Source organism: Vombatus ursinus, unplaced genomic scaffold, assembly GCF_900497805.2.
Source record: "Vombatus ursinus unplaced genomic scaffold, bare-nosed wombat genome assembly UNPS02014874.1, whole genome shotgun sequence".
Lineage (NCBI taxonomy): Eukaryota > Metazoa > Chordata > Mammalia > Diprotodontia > Vombatidae > Vombatus > Vombatus ursinus.
Genome location: NW_020954652.1, coordinates 15,604,448 through 15,621,952, shown reverse-complemented (window position 1 = coordinate 15,621,952; position 17,505 = coordinate 15,604,448). Strand labels below are relative to the sequence as shown.

The following is a 17,505-nucleotide window of genomic DNA, read 5'->3' as shown; positions in this document are numbered from 1 at the left end:
ACTTTGTGGCCAGCTTTCTCTCTATCTACTATACTACACACTACCTCTCAACTCTAAATGTCACCTCAAAATGGATTAACAATTTGTTCTAAAGAAAAGATAAAGCTTCATAAAAACAGTTGGATAACAAAGCTTTATTATCTAAATGTAACTTTAGAATGCATTTTAAATTCAGAACGTAAAAAGAAACAAGCAAGGAAGATACTATGAAAGTATCAACACTTTGTGAAACTTCTGACTTTTCTTTAAAAATATGCCATGCTTCTTTAAAAAAAAAATCCTGAGAATGAAAATACAAAGTCATGAGTCAGAAAGAATTTAAAATATGAGTTCATTTTATTAAATTTAACTGCAATATAAAAGTTAGGTTAGCATACTGTTTCTTCTCAAAAAGACATCTGAATAATGAAATTTACCTGAGTGTCTTTTTTATTTGATCCCTCTTCAGAATCAGACTGTTGTTCCTGTTCATTTTCATCACTCTGAAACAGATTTTTAATGTTTTTAGATAGCTAAATTTAAATATTATCAATAGCTGGCATTGAGAATTTTAAAAGTCTTATTTAAAAACTCATCTGAGAAAATTCTAACACGAAGCAAACAATTTTAAAATAGGAATTCTTTTCTACTGTATACGCTTTTTAGCATTATAAAATGTCTGTAATAATGACTAGAAGTTTAGGAGGAAAGGGAGAACTGTTATATAACAAAATAGCTGGAACAAATATCAACAATAGTTAATGACAACTGAGGACAAGCAAAGGAGGGAAGGTAGATAAACATACTATAATTTGGTAGTGAAATAATCGTATAACTCAGCAGTCAAGCACCATAGGCTTTAGCTGTTCAATGAGAGTTTCAATGGCTTCTTGTTGGGATATAACTGAGGATATTTATGCTTCAGACAGGGGCTGGAGGAGATAACTCTTCAAATCCTTTGGAATTCTATGAATTTGAGTGAGGAAGAATGGCAAGGAAAGTTGACTAAAATGAGTTTCATTTCCCACTTTGCTCTAACTGTGAAACCTTGGGCAAATCTTGGAACCCCTCTGGGCCTCAACTGATACACAATGAGCTGAATACATTAGAGAAACCAGTAGAGGGAAACAACCAATGGGATACAGCCGTCTCTACTCTTTCTCTCTTTCAGTTTAGGAATTTAGTTAAAAGGCTGATGAAAGGTAGTTGATGCTCAAAGCAAAATATTTATTAAGACAACGTAGATTTGGAATTGAAAAGAAGTTTACAGATGAGGTTTTAACTTATCTACTAGCAGAAGAAGGTATTATCAATTTTCAAGCATAATACACTTATAACCAAGAAAATGACTTCTGAAATTGGGGTTCTGTATCCTGTATATTTATTAAGTTGCTAATAAATATCTGCATAAAGGAAATGAAATGCTTTACAGAAAGGAAATTGCTGCCTTAATATTAATGAGAAGTAAAACTAAATAGTTGCGGGTCTATGAAAATGCTAAAATACTTAGGGCCATCAAAATTTGGAATTAGGAATAATAGTGCAAAGATGCTGTTTGTCTTTTTGTCAAATGCCTGGGTCAGGGGGAACAGTTTGATATAACATCACCACCTTGTAGCTCTTATCTCGGGCAAAAGGAACACATCAAATATATTAATAGTGACTGGAGAATGAATTATTTTTTATAGGATCAGTTGTTGTAGACAATTTTTAATAAGGAGAACAAAAAAAGCAATGTTTTACAGACTATACACTAGGGTTCAAATTACTGTCACAGAGACATTCTTTCTAACAGTATTTGGCTTGTGAGATCTTTCTTTTAAGAATCTCGAAAATAAATGAGAGATACAAGTAAGTACTTATGTCCAAGAAAACCCAAATGGGCTAGTCTGGAGGCATTAATGTTTTAGTTTCTTATTCAAACAAAAAATGGGTATAACTCCTGACTTTAGGTACTACCAAAGGGCCAAGATGGATGGTAATTATTTTTGTACAAAGGAGGGTAATGGTGTTTTAAATAACTCTAGGATAAAAACCACAGAGCTGGTTCAAAAGTATATTCTGATCAATCCTTACAGCATCTTCAAGTGCAGAAAGTATTAGTGAATACCAATGTGGAAGGCACTGTTATATCTTGACAAAGATGTCAAGATGCGTAAGATGTGATCTTAGCATTTTAAGGAAATCTTGAAATCTAGCACTTAATTAAGTTACTGACCTAATCTATACGATTAGTAATATTGAAAGTACTTGAAAGGAGCCATTTTGGCAGCTTCTTCACTCACATCTTGTGTCCAAAGTGGAACTCCAGTAGATCTCCGCTTTTCTCTTGGTCGCCGTCGTTCTCGTATTGATTTCGTTTGTGATTTATCTTCTCCTTCTTTTTCTTCCTCTTTTTTCTCACCATCTGCTAAAGATAAGTGACTAATATGGTGACCACAATGTATTTTTTCCCCCTCCTATCATGACAGGAATAATCAGGATATGCATATAAGAGAGTACAATTAATCCTGGGTGTGGAAATATCTCCAGTTAGAGGCTAGCAGGATCACCCTTGCTAAATATCACCTTTAAGTAAGTTTTCATTCTCACAACTATCAACATGGCCTGTCAGCTTTCAGAAGGAGTAAGTTCTCATTTCAGTTATTGAGAATATTACTTAATAATTCTATTACTTGAGAACTTAGGAATAAATTCTGTTTGCCTGGAAGAAGATACACAATATTAAAAAAATAGAGCAGTGGCACAGTCAAGACGCTCGAGTGAGAGCTTGAAACTTTGTTCTAGTTCCTCCATCAATTCTTCTACAACTACCTATAAAATGCACCAAAATGAATTCTCAGTGGGGAAAGCCAAGGAAAAAAGTCACAGTGAGTCATTTTTTCAGTCCAGGGTAGATTAGAAAGATAAGAGAGGTCAGTAGACACTGGGGTGAGGGTTGGGCAGAAGTGTGGCACCACCTTAGCCCAATGCTCAGGGATGCAAAGAGGACTAAACAACTAGGTGGAAAGAGACAAGAGTTGAATAGAAAATCTGACATTTAAATACAAGATTCAAGCGATCATAAAAAGGTAAAGATGAGTGAGAAACCATAAGAGACTAAACAAAGTTAAACTGTTTACATTCCTCTATGGGAAGATAATACACATATGTATCATGACTCAGAACTCTGTCATCACTGGAGCTGCAAGAGGAATAGATAGAGGGCATGAGTGTGAGTCCATTATGTAGATATGATCTCAAAAGAATAATGTAAGAGTAAGAAAGGGACGTCCTGGGAATGGGGGCGGGGGTAAAAAGGGGAATGGGGAAAATTATCTCAAATAAATGGGGCACCAAGGAAGAGTTTATAAAGTGGAGGAGACAGTGGGAGTAGCGAGAGGAGTGGGAAACAATTAAACCTCACTCTCTTCTGAACTCGGTTCAAGGAAAGAAGAATATATATACATATATAGCTGGGTAAACGGATTCATCTTACTCAACCGGGAAGTAGCAGGGAAAAGTGCTAACCTAGTGTTTGATAAACCCAAAGACCTCAGCTACTGGGGTAAAAAATATCTGACAAAAACTTAGAAAATAGTCTGGCAGAAAGTGGACACAGACCAATATCTCACACTGTATACCACCCCCTCCCCCAAAAAAGCTCAAAATGGGCTCATGGTTTAGACATAAAGTGCGATATATGTAAAATGGAAGAAATTATCTACCATAGCTATGGATAGTGGAAGAGTTTATGACCAAACAAGAGATAAATAGGTTCATGGGAGGTAAAAATTTATAATTTTGAATACAAAAAATTCAAGTTTTTACACAGACAAGACCAATGCAGCCAAAATTACAAGAAAAGCAGGAAACTGGGGAAAAAAATTTTGCAGCAAGATTCTCTGATAAAGATCTCATTTCTCTAACATATAGGGAACTGAGTCAAGTTTATAAGAATAAGAGACATTCCTTAATTGATAAACAGTCTGAGTATTTTCAAAGGAAGAAATCAAAGCTATCAATAGTGATGAAGAAATGCTCTAAATCACTAATATTTGGAAAAATGCAAATTAACACAACTCCAAGGTACCACACCACACCCATCAGATTGACTACCATGATAAATGCTGGAAGGGATGTGGGACCAGTTACTTGATCTATACCTCAAAGAGATAAAAGGAAAAGAAAAAGGATCCATATGTGCAAAAATATTTAGAGATCTTTTTATTCTGGTAAAGAACTGGAAACCAAGGGGATGTCCATCGATTAAGGAATTGCTTGACAAGTCATGCTATGAATGTGAGAGAATACTACTGCGATAAATGATGTTACCATAAATGATTTTCAGAAAAATCCTGGATGATTCACATGAACTGATACAAAGAGAAGTGAGCAGACCAAGAGAATAATGTACAGAGTAACAGCAATATTGTAAAAATAATCAACTGTGAAGGACTTAGTAACCCTGATCAACACAAAAACATATTCTAATTTCAAAGAACTCATAAGGAACAATTCTATCCACCTTCAGAGAGAGAATGGATGAACTCAGGTATAAACTGAACTATTATTTTCTCACTTTTATTTTTCTTTCTTTTCTTTTTTCTGTTGTGTGATATGGCTAATATGAAAATGTTTTTATGCATGATTTCACATGTATAATTGATACCATATTGTTTGCCTTCTCAGTGGGTGGGGAGTGGCTGAAGAGAGGAAGAGAATTTGGAACTCAAAATTTAGAACTTGGACAAGTGGACTATCAAGTTTCTTTTCACCAGAATGCTGAAAGCCAAAGCTGGCTGAATATCCTTAGGAGATACCACAGAAAGAATTTATAATTCAGGGACAAGTTAGAATAGATGATCTTTGTGGTCCCTTCTAAAATTGTATGCACTTGTTCCCTCTTCACTTTCAAAGGTCTACAGAAAAGGTGATTTTTTTTTTTAAATTTACTATTTTATTTTTCCACAATTACATGTAAAAATAATTTTTAACATTTCTTTTTAAAACGTTGAGTTCCAAATTTTCTCCCTTCCTCCCTCCTCACCCCACCTCATTGAGAAGACAAGTAATTTGATACAGATTATATATGTGTAGTCATGCAAAACATATTTTCATATTAGTCATGATTGACTAGTCATGTTGTGGAATTAGTCATGTTGTGGAAGAAAACATTACGCCCCCCCAAAAAAATCTCAAGAAAAATGAAGAAAGTTAAAAAAGCATGCTTCAATCTGTATTCAGATACCATCAGTTCTTTCTCTGGGGATAGATAGCATTTTTCATCTTAAAACCTTCAGAGTTGTCTTGGATCATTGTATTGCTAAGAAAGGCTAAGTCATTCACAGCTGATCATCTTATAGTATCGCTATTACTTTGTATACAGTACATTTCACTTTGCATCAGCTCATGTAAGTCTTTCAAGGTTTTTCTGAGAGCATCCTGCTCATCATTTTTTACAGCACAATAGTATTCCATTACAATCACATACTATAATTTGTTCAGCGATTCTACAATTGATAGGCATCCCCTCAATTTCCAATTCTTTTCCATCACAAAAGAGCTGCTATAAATATTTTTGTACAAATAGGTTAAAAAAGGGGAATTCTCTGACCAGTCGATCCTGTAGTATTTTCCTAAAGGGGTAATGAGCTACAAGAAGAAAAAAAAAATCCAAGTAAAGCAATGCATTCTTACCTCTTTCATTATCTTTTGTTAAACCTCTGGAATAAGCAGATGTTATACCTATGAGACTATTTGGCCTGTTCAACTGACTTGTAGTATAGAGAGAACTGCTGATGGTGGAAAGTGAAGAGGATGATGGAGCAGCTGAACTTGAGGTTGACACTGGTCTATAACGCTGATAGGGCTATTGAATAGAAAATAAAAAAATGTATATAAGCAATTACTACATTTCACTTTAACGAAAGCTAATCATTGTTTCATTGTTATTATAAAAATGACTTAAAGTTCCCAATTAAAGCCTTTATTTCAAGAAAAATTACTCATTACCTCATCATATGTCCTAGAGTATTTCTGTTTATATTCATCTTCTCTGGAAGTGTCTGACTCCTTTTTGTCTTCTTGCTTTTCTTTGTCTTGTTTTTCTTTTTCTTCTTTCTCTTTTTCTTCACTTTCTTGTTCTCTGGTTCGAGTAGATCGACTTCTTCCTATAGTTTTCTCAGCTTCCTGAAGATCAGTCAATGTCACTCCCTATAGGCAAAAAAGGCAAACTAAGTTGCAATACATACATTCCAAAATTGACAAAAGTCACTTCACAGACACACAAGTGTGCACACATGCTTACAGAAGCAGATCCCCAGAATAAAGTAACTGATGAGATGGTAGTGTGTATGGATTTAAAGAAAAAAAAAAAGTAAAGTCCATTTAGAACAGGCTTTGAAATTGAGAAAAAGTTTATCTTTCCAGTCATTCCTTCATTCAATGAACCAATCAAATACATACAGCACTGCTGTATGCCAAAGAGCTGGTGAGGTACTGAGGGATACAAGTAAAACGTAGTTCCTATCCTGAAAAAATATATAACCTAATTAAAACAAAAAACTAAGAATGAAACATGGTTCTATTTTGGTTCATTTCTCAATATGGATTGCATCTTTCTAAGACTAAATGTTTTAGAAAGGAAACTGAGTCTGTGTTTAATATGTAGGTATACATTTAAGATATATTCATGCATTTGGAAGGAATCTGACTTGGCTGTAGCACAAGGTTCTTACGGGGCAGATGGGTAGAATGGCAAGTTGAGTCGGATTGGGAAGGGTCATATGTCTGATGATTAAAAAGAAAAAGTGGCTATCAATTCAGCATTAGGAAAGGAAGGAGTGATCGGTGGAAGAATATGGCTATTATAATGGCAAATTTATAGTAAGGGCACACAAATTCCTCCTTTCCTCTCCTCAGCCTAGCACCAAGATGTTCTCTGAAAATAAATGGGCAATGAGATCTTCTGAAAGAGAAGTATTTTCAAAGTGAATTATCTTTCAAATTAATGGTAATGAAAACAATCCTTTTGATTATTTCTCTTTCACAATATCATATGGATATTCAATTCTTTGCAACTGAGTCATTGTTAGAAATGTCATATTAATTCACTGATAGGAATCTCATTTGCCGTAGGCCTGGATGTCTAGATGAGAAATTAAAAAAAAAATCATACATTTATAGATAAAAAATATACACTCTCAAAATTCTCTAGATGGAAAAATTATACAAGGCCCTAAGCCTGCCATACTCATTACTATTCATAAGGCAATTTTCAACTCCAGTTAAGTGCTCCCGAACAATGATATCTAAATATCTTCTAAAATATAGGGTCAGGCAAACCTCATAAAGTAATATGCCAAGTCCCTGACCCTTTTCCTTTTAGCATTCCAGGGAAATTGCTCGCAGCCTGTCCACACCCCTAACAAGGGTAGGGAATGATTCTCTCAGCAGGTGACAAGCACTAGTTTTCGCAAGTGGCAGGGAGGGACTTTCAGAGGCGATGACTGACCTGTACAGCACTGAAAGACCAACCAGCATTTCTGAAGTACTTACATATTCTGGTATACTCTCCCCAAAGGACATAATCCCTACTCTCAAAGAGCTTACATTAGTGGCTTGGGTGTGGCACTTGCATCACAGGTTTCTGATATCTGATTCAGAAAACAAGACTTGTTTTTATACTACATGGAAAATGTTATGTGAATTACGATTTGATCTCAATAATAGGAAATATGTCAGAAAAAGAAATATAAGCATTTTGACAGGACAATGCCAACAATCACTCTAATACTAGTACATATTAGCCTTTAATTTTTTTCAGTGTTGTCAAATTTTTATATGTAAGACTTCTAAGGATAAAGAAGTCTTATGATGATGACAACTCCAAACTTCCATTTAAGAAGAGAGCTAAGCTCAGACATTGCCTCACTTCTCACCTGGCTACCCCCCACTCTGGGATATCTCCACCATGCCCCATGTGGAGATTTCATATTACCTTCTGCTTCTTCACTCCCCACACACCCTGCCCTTTTAGCTTCCTTTTGGGTTGCCTTCCCTGATTAGATTGAGAGTTTGAGGTCAGGGACTGTCTTTTTTGATACTTGTATCCCCAACACTTAGTACATAGTACTTGGCACATAGCTGGCACTTGCTCCAGAAGTCTATTCATTGTGCTTACATATTTACATCAATGAAATTAAAGTCAAATGAAAAGAGTTCAAAATAAACATTACTGATCTTTTGCTCTATGTTTTTAAGTTCAATGTAAGAGATAGGATGGTACAGTGGATCTAGTAGGGACGGCCTTGGAATGAGGTTCCCATTCCACCTCTGTCATATAGTAGCTAGGTGACAGTGGCAAATCACAATCTCTCAGTATCCCAGGGAATTCCCTAAAACTAATTTGTAGTTTTGAATTGGCAGATGGTGTTTCAACTACCAGACTTCTCCACTTCAATGAAATTACAGGTGGGTGTGTGTGTGGGTGTGGGTGTGGGTGTGGGTGTGGGTGTGTCTCCTACCCTTTATCTCTGGGCCAAGTTCAATGTATTTGTATATTTAGTATATTAAGCATACCTGGGTTGATCTTCTAGACTGTCTTGCCTGCCTTGATCTTGCTTTTCTTTGGGATTCAGATTCTTCATCCCTAACTGGAGTGAGGTATGATCTACAGTGGAAAATAAAAATCATTAGTCAGATATAGAACATATGTTAAAGGAAACATGGAATGTTACTGAGTAGGAATAAAATGTTTACTTTTTCATTAAAAAATGTTGATGAGAAAATTCCTTAGAAATTTGTTGTATGTACTAAAAAATGACAAACTACGGTGTCAATCCATAACAACATTAATTTTTAAATCACATTCCTTTTTGAATGTGAAAGCTAAAGCTTGTCACTCTTTTTTTTATGTTTCAGATACTATTCTGAAAGTTGGAGCTCAGTTCCACATTAGAACCAAATCTCTAGTCAATTATATTCTCTTGGGTTTTCCCTGATTAATAATTCCTCTCCCCTCAAATTTTGAGGAAGACTTTGGTTATGGTGAAGAGAGAAACATTCCATACACTAAAATCTGACTTAGTGAGAAAGTTCAGTAAATGCGATGCCATTTGATTCTTTGGTTAGCTAAGAAAACATCTTTCAACTGTGGTGTTGAGAATGTTTCTACCGTATGCAATCATAATGATAAAGTATGGACCAAGAGAGATGAGAAAAGGCAACCTTCCTTTTTTCTTTGAAGAGGTGAAGGACAATGGGTGCGGAACACTGTGTATATTGTCAGTTAGGTGATTGTTCATTAGTTTTACTGAACTACTCCCTACCCTGCATACCATCTTCCTAATTTTATCTTTACAAGGGATGGTTCACTAGGTGGGACATGGGAGAGGGATAAATAACAAATGAAAAAAAAAATGTTCACAAAGTAAATGTTCCTCATTATTTCCTACTTACTAAGATAGTAGTTTTCTGCCACTGTCAGTAGAGAGCACATCTTCTAAAACCATCTACCTCCACTCAGTTACCATGATTAAGAATCTTGTGGTGCTTAAGGGCAATCATTATGAATAAATTTTCAGCAATTTTCAGTTGAATAAGCACTGAAGTAGTGCTGCCTGAACCGGATTAAAATGTAATTGGGAAATGTTTAATAAAAGATAATAGACTGTTATGGATTTTTTTACTTCTTAATGTTCTAAAACTAAACATTACTCCAGATTAAATCTGTGCTTATTGTATTTAGTAGGAGATGAAATTTTAGATGCATTCAAGAGCATATTTTTTCTTAAAATTATATTCTATAGAATGTTTTCCTCAAAATTATATTACTCATCATCATCTAATATGTCTTTAATTTGAACAAAAAAATGGCTAAAATGAGATGTTTAATTAAAGAATGATGGAGGGGCAGCTAGGTGGCACAGTGGATAGAGCACCAGCCCTGGACTCAGGATGAACTGAGTTCAAATCCGGCCTCAGATATATAACACTTACTAGCTGTGTGACCCTGGGCAAGTCACTTAACCCCATTGCCTAACCAAAAAAAAAAAAAAAAAAAGAATGGTGGAAATTCAAAGTTTTCATTATAAATGATCATTGCTCCAGTGAAAATTTTACACATTTCCATGACACCACTCAACCATGAATATAATTTATGAGTCATATTTGTGTGTCATAAATACTTTTTCCTCAGTACAAATATAAAATTTTTAACAAATGCATGAAAAAATAAAAAAAAAAATCTTCATGAAAATTTTTCTCCTTCCAAAAAAAATTCATACTCTGAGTCTAAATTCAAGAAATAGAATTTATTTTTGTTTTTTAAATAGCTTGTCTATACTAGGTATAATTTAAATAACAAAAAAGAAATCTTGATTTGAAGCATCGTGTCAAATGAGAGAACACAAACATGTTGAGTTTTAATGAGTAGATCAATTCTTTAAATTTGGTATACTTCACATTTCTTATCAGAATTAAGTCTGGTTCTTTTTGGACAAATTATGTGGTTGGAAAAGCCGAAGTGCTGAAACAACAATAATTTAAAATAATGTGGCTTCCTTTACCTGCACAAGGCCTCTCTTCCAACTCCCCTGCCCCCACAGCCTATTTCACTGGTTATTTTAGGACCTGCATCTCAATTGGTACAAGAGTCATTTAAATAGGAGACAAACCACAAATTCTTGAGCTAATCTGATAGAATGGTTCAAGGTCCAGGACCACAAGTGGCTCTTCTGAGCTTCCAGTCTGGCTCTTAATGAAAGCAAGAAGAATAAAAAATCCCATGACAAAAACTCAGGGACACTATAAATAATGAGAATGGAAGAATACAGCTACTTCCATCACCAGTTTAGGTTCATCAGAGAGATCAATAAAAACTCTAGAAAATTATAGCCTTTTTGTACCCTATTAGTACTACTGGGCTTTACTAAAAAATTATAACGAAGAGAATGCATAGCAATTATGTGAGCAACTTCATGGCTTTAATCTTTGCAACTGTCATTAGCCTTAATATGCTTAGCACGTGAAGACTTCTTTTAAAGAACACTTTGTATTTAACAAAGGAATTAATTTCAAATATGATGCTAATAATAATTATAATATTAATTTCTAATATAAAACGTGTTTTAGGCGCTGGTGTTATTGAAATTTCCAATTTGAAAATCGATGAATTTATAAATGTGACTGTGAAATTATGCCGAAAAAGGATAAAATTCACCTGTCCACTGCCTGTGCTATCTACCTATCTCAGTCTTATTCCATCCTAAATCTTGGACCACTATGGAATAAAGGCAAGGGAACTCATGCGCAGTGTTGGATTCTCAATCCTACACAAACCTGGTGATCTCAAATAACACATATGCAAAACCTAAAATATCAGTGAAAGTGACAATAAGAAATCTTTCTGAATTTCCTTGTTCTGGCATTAAGCGAGGCCCTTCAAAAAACCATCTTTACGTAACAAAGCCAATGTTCAATGAATTTTGCATAGGTGAATTAATTGTGATTTAATTAAAAGACAAGCAAAAGATAACAGATAACAATGATTAAAAATAGCAAACAACTATTTCACACGGAACAAAACACAAGCATTAAAATTACTGCAGACATTATTAAAACAAAGTAAGCCACGAAATTTCTATAATGGAAACAAAAATTTTTTGACACTTTAAGAATTTGTTTTGTATTGTCAAACTAAATGACATTAAAAAAACTTCAGCAAATACCATTAAAGGAGACTTTTCAAAAACAGTTCTAACTATTCCTGGGCAAATATAAATTTGGATCCTAAAAGAAGAAAAGGTTTTAAGTTGCAATATTTATGACTGACACCTTTAAAATTCGGCTTAGGGTTGAAGGTTTTGGAAGTCTAATCTCAACAACAAATTTTGTCATTTTAAAAACCTATATACGAGCTAAAAATTTAGCCAAACTTCCTGGTATTTTAAAAAGGTAAAATGTAAATCATCTGCCTTTAATTAATAAATACATAAGAACAAAAAGTAGAAAATAAGGTTTTGGTTATATTTCCTTGAACCTGCCCCTTTAAAGAGTACTAGAGTAGGCAACCAGGGTTCTCTATCAAGGCTCTGGCATTAATGAGTTCTGTGGCCTTGCACAAGTTACCTATCCTCCATGGGTCTTAGCTTTTTCATGTTCTCATCTGTAAATTAAGTGATCAGATGATTTCTAAAATATGTCTCAGCTCTGTAACTCTATATCAAAACACATGCATCAATACACTAAGCAGTGTTGCTTTTCTCAGCTGAGGAGAATTCCTTCCACCAAAGCATATTCCCTTCAGGCTAAGACTTTTAAGTGCTAGGGAGTTGCCTGAGACATACAGAGGTTAAGTGACATACTGATGAAATAGTCACATAGTTAGTAGATGTCAGGGCTGGGACTGGAACAGAGAGGTCTTCCTGATTCCAACCAAGCCCAAAACTCTACATTATGTTATACTGTTGCAGCCTGACGGGAGTTGGGGTAGGGAGAAGAGGGTAAGGCAAGGGAATAATACTGTCAAATGCATTTAGGAATGGGAGGAAGGGGAAACCCTTTAGTGTAATATGGACATATAAATGCAGGTATGCATGTTCATGTACAATGAAATATTTGCCTGTACAGAAATGGCCTTGTTTTATCCAAGTGATTTTAAAAATGATGAAGAATAAAGAAACTAATTTTGGCAAATGGTAGTATACACTGAAATGTTAAATACGCTGTCCACTAAGAGTTCTCTCATACTCAATATACTTGGTATGAAGGCAACCTTCCTGTGTTTTTAAAGGCTAAAATACTGTAATGCAAGTTTTACGGTGAACATGTGTGCGTGCGTGTGTGTGTTTTTGCAAGTGCATGCATGTGAGCATGGTGTGCATGCATGTGTGTATGTCTCTAAAGAATACTGGCTAAACAGGAGATGATCTAATTTTTGGTTACAGCAACTCGTGGGATTAAATATTAAGAGGTTGAGAACTATAGGTGAAGAGAATTATTTCTATCGATGATATCATACATTTTTTGACGTATTATTGCTGCTAATAATTTTAAAATTTCCAGAATCCTTAAGCTGCTGTACTGCTTTGGTTTCTTTTAGAATTTCTGTATACCTCTTAAATTTTGTAACTCAAAGGAAAAAAAAAATTGAACTAAAGAATTTAGTTCAGATAATACATTAAAAATTTCACAAATTCACAAAAAATCATTAAAAAAAATGTTTGTTCACAAATAAAAATAGCTTGAAACCATCTAAGAGAAATAGTTATTAAAGTTAAAAATAAGAGTAATAATGATACCAGATTATAATTGTGTATAAATTTTAGCTATATCAGCTGCTGTTCATAGGTTAAATAAAGCAGAGATAGGGCAGAGGGAAACTAAGACTCAGGGAGATATGTCAAAGAATGAATGAACCATAAAATCTCAGTATGGGGAATCTTAGAAGCATTAGTCAAGAATGTCATAAATCCCCTACTGTAGACTCCTTTATAACAGGCCTGACTTGCATTAAGGACCAGTTAAAAAGGACCAGAGCCAAGATGAGAAGCTGGACATGACTCCTATTTTCAGCGATTTTCCTAGTGAACAGTGCTATTTCTCTGCCTCTAAATTACAAGAGCTAATTAAATCCTAATGGATTGATAGTTGTATCTATTACAGTTTCTAGGGACATGACATGTATTACTTCATTTATCCTAATAGAAAGATGGTCAACTAGATAAAATTTAAAAACAAACAAACAAAAAAAAAAACCAAGCCACCCCTTCCCTCCTCACCCCCAAAACCACCTATCCCTGGGTATGCTCTCCCAGCATTGAGTCCTTTTACACACCTGCGTCTCTCCCTGACCTCTGATGTTGAGGATACAGTGCCAGCAGTAGTTGTAGTCAAGGCTGTGGTAGAAGCGGCAGCGTTTACAACAGTTGGTGCAACAGGAATGGTCACTGCCGTGGGAACACTGTCCTTGTCTTTTTCAGCACTATCCTCAGCCCATAAACGATGTGAGGTACTATAACATTATAAGCAGCAACACAAAAAGAGAAAAGGAAACAGCTAAACACCGAAAGCACTTGCTAAACAGCTGATAACATGTATCTCCAGGGATGGATTTTTTAAAAACACAAAATGAGAAATCTCTCAGCTATGAACAATAAAGCTCACTAGGAGTAATCAGAATAAATTCACATTTAAGATTTTAATGAAAGAGTAGTTAATAATGACTAAATTTAATGTTTTATTTTTTTCTTCACAGAGACATGCATAATTGCTACTTTAAGGCTGATGTATCTAACTTCTTGCACAATATTTTTTCTTTCTGTGAAGTAGCCAAATAAGTTTAACAGGGTAAATGAAAAAATCCACAGTCCCAGTACCTACTAAACAAAAATGCATGCACATACAAAAGCACACAGTAGACCTGAACACAAAACACAGCTGTACACTGACCTGCTTTGTGTGCCTGCCGGAGAGGAGCTGGTTGCAACCTTTGTGGTAGTGCTTGTGCCTGAAAGCAGGCTTTTCTGGAGCCCAGTTGCAGAGGTAACTGTTGGTGTTGATGTGGTACTTGGAACACTAGAATTAACCAAATCATCTTGTCTTCTACCAAAGGAACAACTGAAGGAGAGAGTCATATCTATATAGAGTGTGTTTGAATGTGGACACTAAAGTCACTGTCTACATGTTACACAAACTGGTGAGGCATGGAATCATCAGAAACACTGAATTACTTACTCCACACGCCACCAGAGCTCCACCCACTACTTGCCAGAGCATATAGAGAGTCTCACTAATTTGAGAGTACAACATTTTATGGACAAGCACCATACTTAAACTTGTTTGCTCATTTTGCATACTTCTTAAAATGTCCATGGTACAATGGGCCTAAGCAGAGCACTCTGGTTTGTGTGGAATAGCCTAAAGAAGCCTAGCCAGAGTCAGTCATTGTGAAGGTCTGAAGAAAACCGTTTCTGAAACCCTAGACTGAGTCTTAAAACCTTAACGGGGCCTTCGAATAGTTCCAGGGACCTCCAAGAAGAACCACTGCACTTATTCTAGTCCACAACTATAAATAGTTTTGATTTGTGCCAGGTGAAACCTGAAGTTCAAAATTTCACTCATAAACTGGGCCCACTGAGATAAAAACTGAAAACTGAAGCAGTATATAGTCCTGCATTTTATATAAACTAGTATCTGCATGAAAAAATAAAACATAAAATGACTTCTTGTGAAGCTTTAAAATTTTTGTAAATTTTTCTTGTCACCTTTCATAGGAGAAAGGAAGCAAGCTTACGAAATGAGAATTAAGCAGTTTTGCTCCATCACTGCTGACAGTTAGAGAAGTCATATATTACCCTAAATATTGCTTAATATTTTCTTTCCTCAGGCCAGTATGAATGCTACTAGAGCAGTCAATATCCTATTTTAGCATTCTAGCTTTACTTCAAGTTGGTTGCATAGACTTGAGTTTTCACACTAAGTAGAATTTGGGGTTATCTACTGGGGATCAATTATTAGCTGGTTATCATTCTCATTCAGCTATTCCTATCAAATTATATGGAGTTCTAGTTCCACATGTTTATAACTGAATGTATTTTCTATGGTGTGGCAAATTTAATGCAACATAAATGATGGAGCCATTGCTGTGAACAAATATTTATCATTCATAGCCTGAAGGCTAAAAATATAAAAGCTAAGTTTCCCATAAACAATGAAAGAGATTTTTTTTGGAGAGGAAACACTTTATTCTAAATACTACAAATAAATATCTTTTGTTCAATAAAATATAAACTACCCCAAATATTTCTAACTATACACAACAAGGTTTTTAGTAATAATATTACCTTTTATGATAAGGTGGGCCGAGTGATGATAATCCTTCATTAATTGAGCTATTCTTCTTGACATCTTCTTCCCATTTTCTTCTTGTATACGAACTACTTGTTCGTAAGCCTGAAGAATCTCTGTGAAAAGATCACAGTATAGTTATATGGCAGACAAGAAAAGGAAGGCAAGAAGCTCTGCACTAAAATGTAAACGGTGTAAAAATTTATTATCTGATTGAATGAAATTCTCAAGTTTTATACTTACCACTGAAAAATCAAAGAAAAGTAATATGAACATATCAAAATTAAATTATGGACATAAAAATAACTATTAATCAAACAGAGCTGTTGTGAAGTAGTAAACAAGACAGACAGGATAGAACCTCGGGTACATACGGTGTGCACTACATTCTGAGATGCTGTAAATTCTGCTCTGGCAGACTGTAAGTGAAGTTTTATCACATAATGATTATGCAAAAGGTATTTCAACTGGTATAGCTTCTCAAATATTAATAATGAATATTTCATCAATACTTTACATTGTAAAAATGCAGAAGTCCTGGTTAACAGACACTTCTGGTTGGCAGTTAAAATGGCCTTTTATTAACTGAAAATTTTAGGCATATTATGAAAATTATAACTATTTTCCTGAATATCAGACTTGAGAAAATGCAAAATTAGAAGTTATGTTATGCAAGTGAGAATGTGTACAATGTATAACTGGACTAATGTATGAGAGGGAGTTAGAGAATACACAGGACCTTACATCCTATAAAAGGGTATACTTCTTTAGGACACTGTATGTATTCCATGGATCTATCTATTTTTTGCACATCTAGTGTGTATTGAGGAACAGATACCATAGGCAAGACACTGTGCTCTTGGGCAATGACAGGAAAGGGGGATTCAAGGAAGGCAAGATTTTTAGCCTCAAGGAACCTGATCCTCAGAAAAATACACTGAACATCCTATCCTATTCACATCCTTAAGGCAAGTGTTAGCATGTATGTTAAGAATACTATCTTAACCATGTTAGTGTCAGAACTTCATAACAGTAAACAAACTAGGTATGCACATTAAGAATTTAATGGTAGTACCTACAAATCACTTAAGTACTAATAAATACTGATGCTGATTTAATGATGTTATAAAATCTCGGTAGCTGACTAAGGTTGACAGAGAAAATTCTATAAAAAAAAAAATCACAGAAATTGTTACACTACATTTGAATCTCTGAAGAAAAAAGGTAATTGCAATGTTTTAATGGTTTAAAAGCAGAGATACAGCAGCAATCCATTCTGCTGTAACTGGTTTTGAAAACAGTACAAGTTTTAATAAAATGTAAAATTTTTCAAACTGTATTATTGGGCAGAGGACAGTTTATTCTAGTTTTGGCACAGAGGCTGGTGGAGGGTATAATATGATAGCACCATGGTGAGTAGAAGGTGGACAGCTAAGAAAGCAAAAATTATAAACACGTGTGAAGGGCTTTGAATTATTCACAAGTGATCACACTTCAGATTTTCCCTCCACTCACTGCTTCATAGTAATGGTTTACATGGACTTTTAATGGTTAAAAACACACACACACACACACACACGTATATATGTATCAGACCCTTTGACTTGAATGCTCCAGAAACTTCTTCTAATATTCCATCATATAAATTTTCAACATATGTAGAATGATATTAACAGGAAAACCAGAAGAAAGAAA

At 34.9% G+C, this 17,505-nt stretch overlaps 1 protein-coding gene across 5 annotated transcripts in view; it reads right to left on the bottom strand.

The window, feature by feature from the left end:
- Positions 1-17,505, bottom strand: part of PPP1R12A (protein phosphatase 1 regulatory subunit 12A) — a 182,613-nt gene that overhangs the window by 32,179 nt on the left and 132,929 nt on the right. For 2 of the 5 annotated variants that reach the window (XM_027842494.1, XM_027842491.1), the window contains exons 12-19: positions 15,807-15,926; positions 14,413-14,580; positions 13,799-13,975; positions 8,542-8,632; positions 5,974-6,174; positions 5,659-5,830; positions 2,265-2,389; positions 417-482 (exon numbers count right to left, since the gene is read on the bottom strand). In XM_027842494.1, the coding sequence (XP_027698295.1) occupies positions 417-482; positions 2,265-2,389; positions 5,659-5,830; positions 5,974-6,174; positions 8,542-8,632; positions 13,799-13,975; positions 14,413-14,580; positions 15,807-15,926 (1,120 nt within the window). The remainder of the gene's footprint in view (positions 1-416; positions 483-2,264; positions 2,390-5,658; positions 5,831-5,973; positions 6,175-8,541; positions 8,633-13,798; positions 13,976-14,412; positions 14,581-15,806; positions 15,927-17,505) is intronic. The other 3 variants (XM_027842492.1, XM_027842493.1, XM_027842495.1) reach the window with 3 other exon arrangements.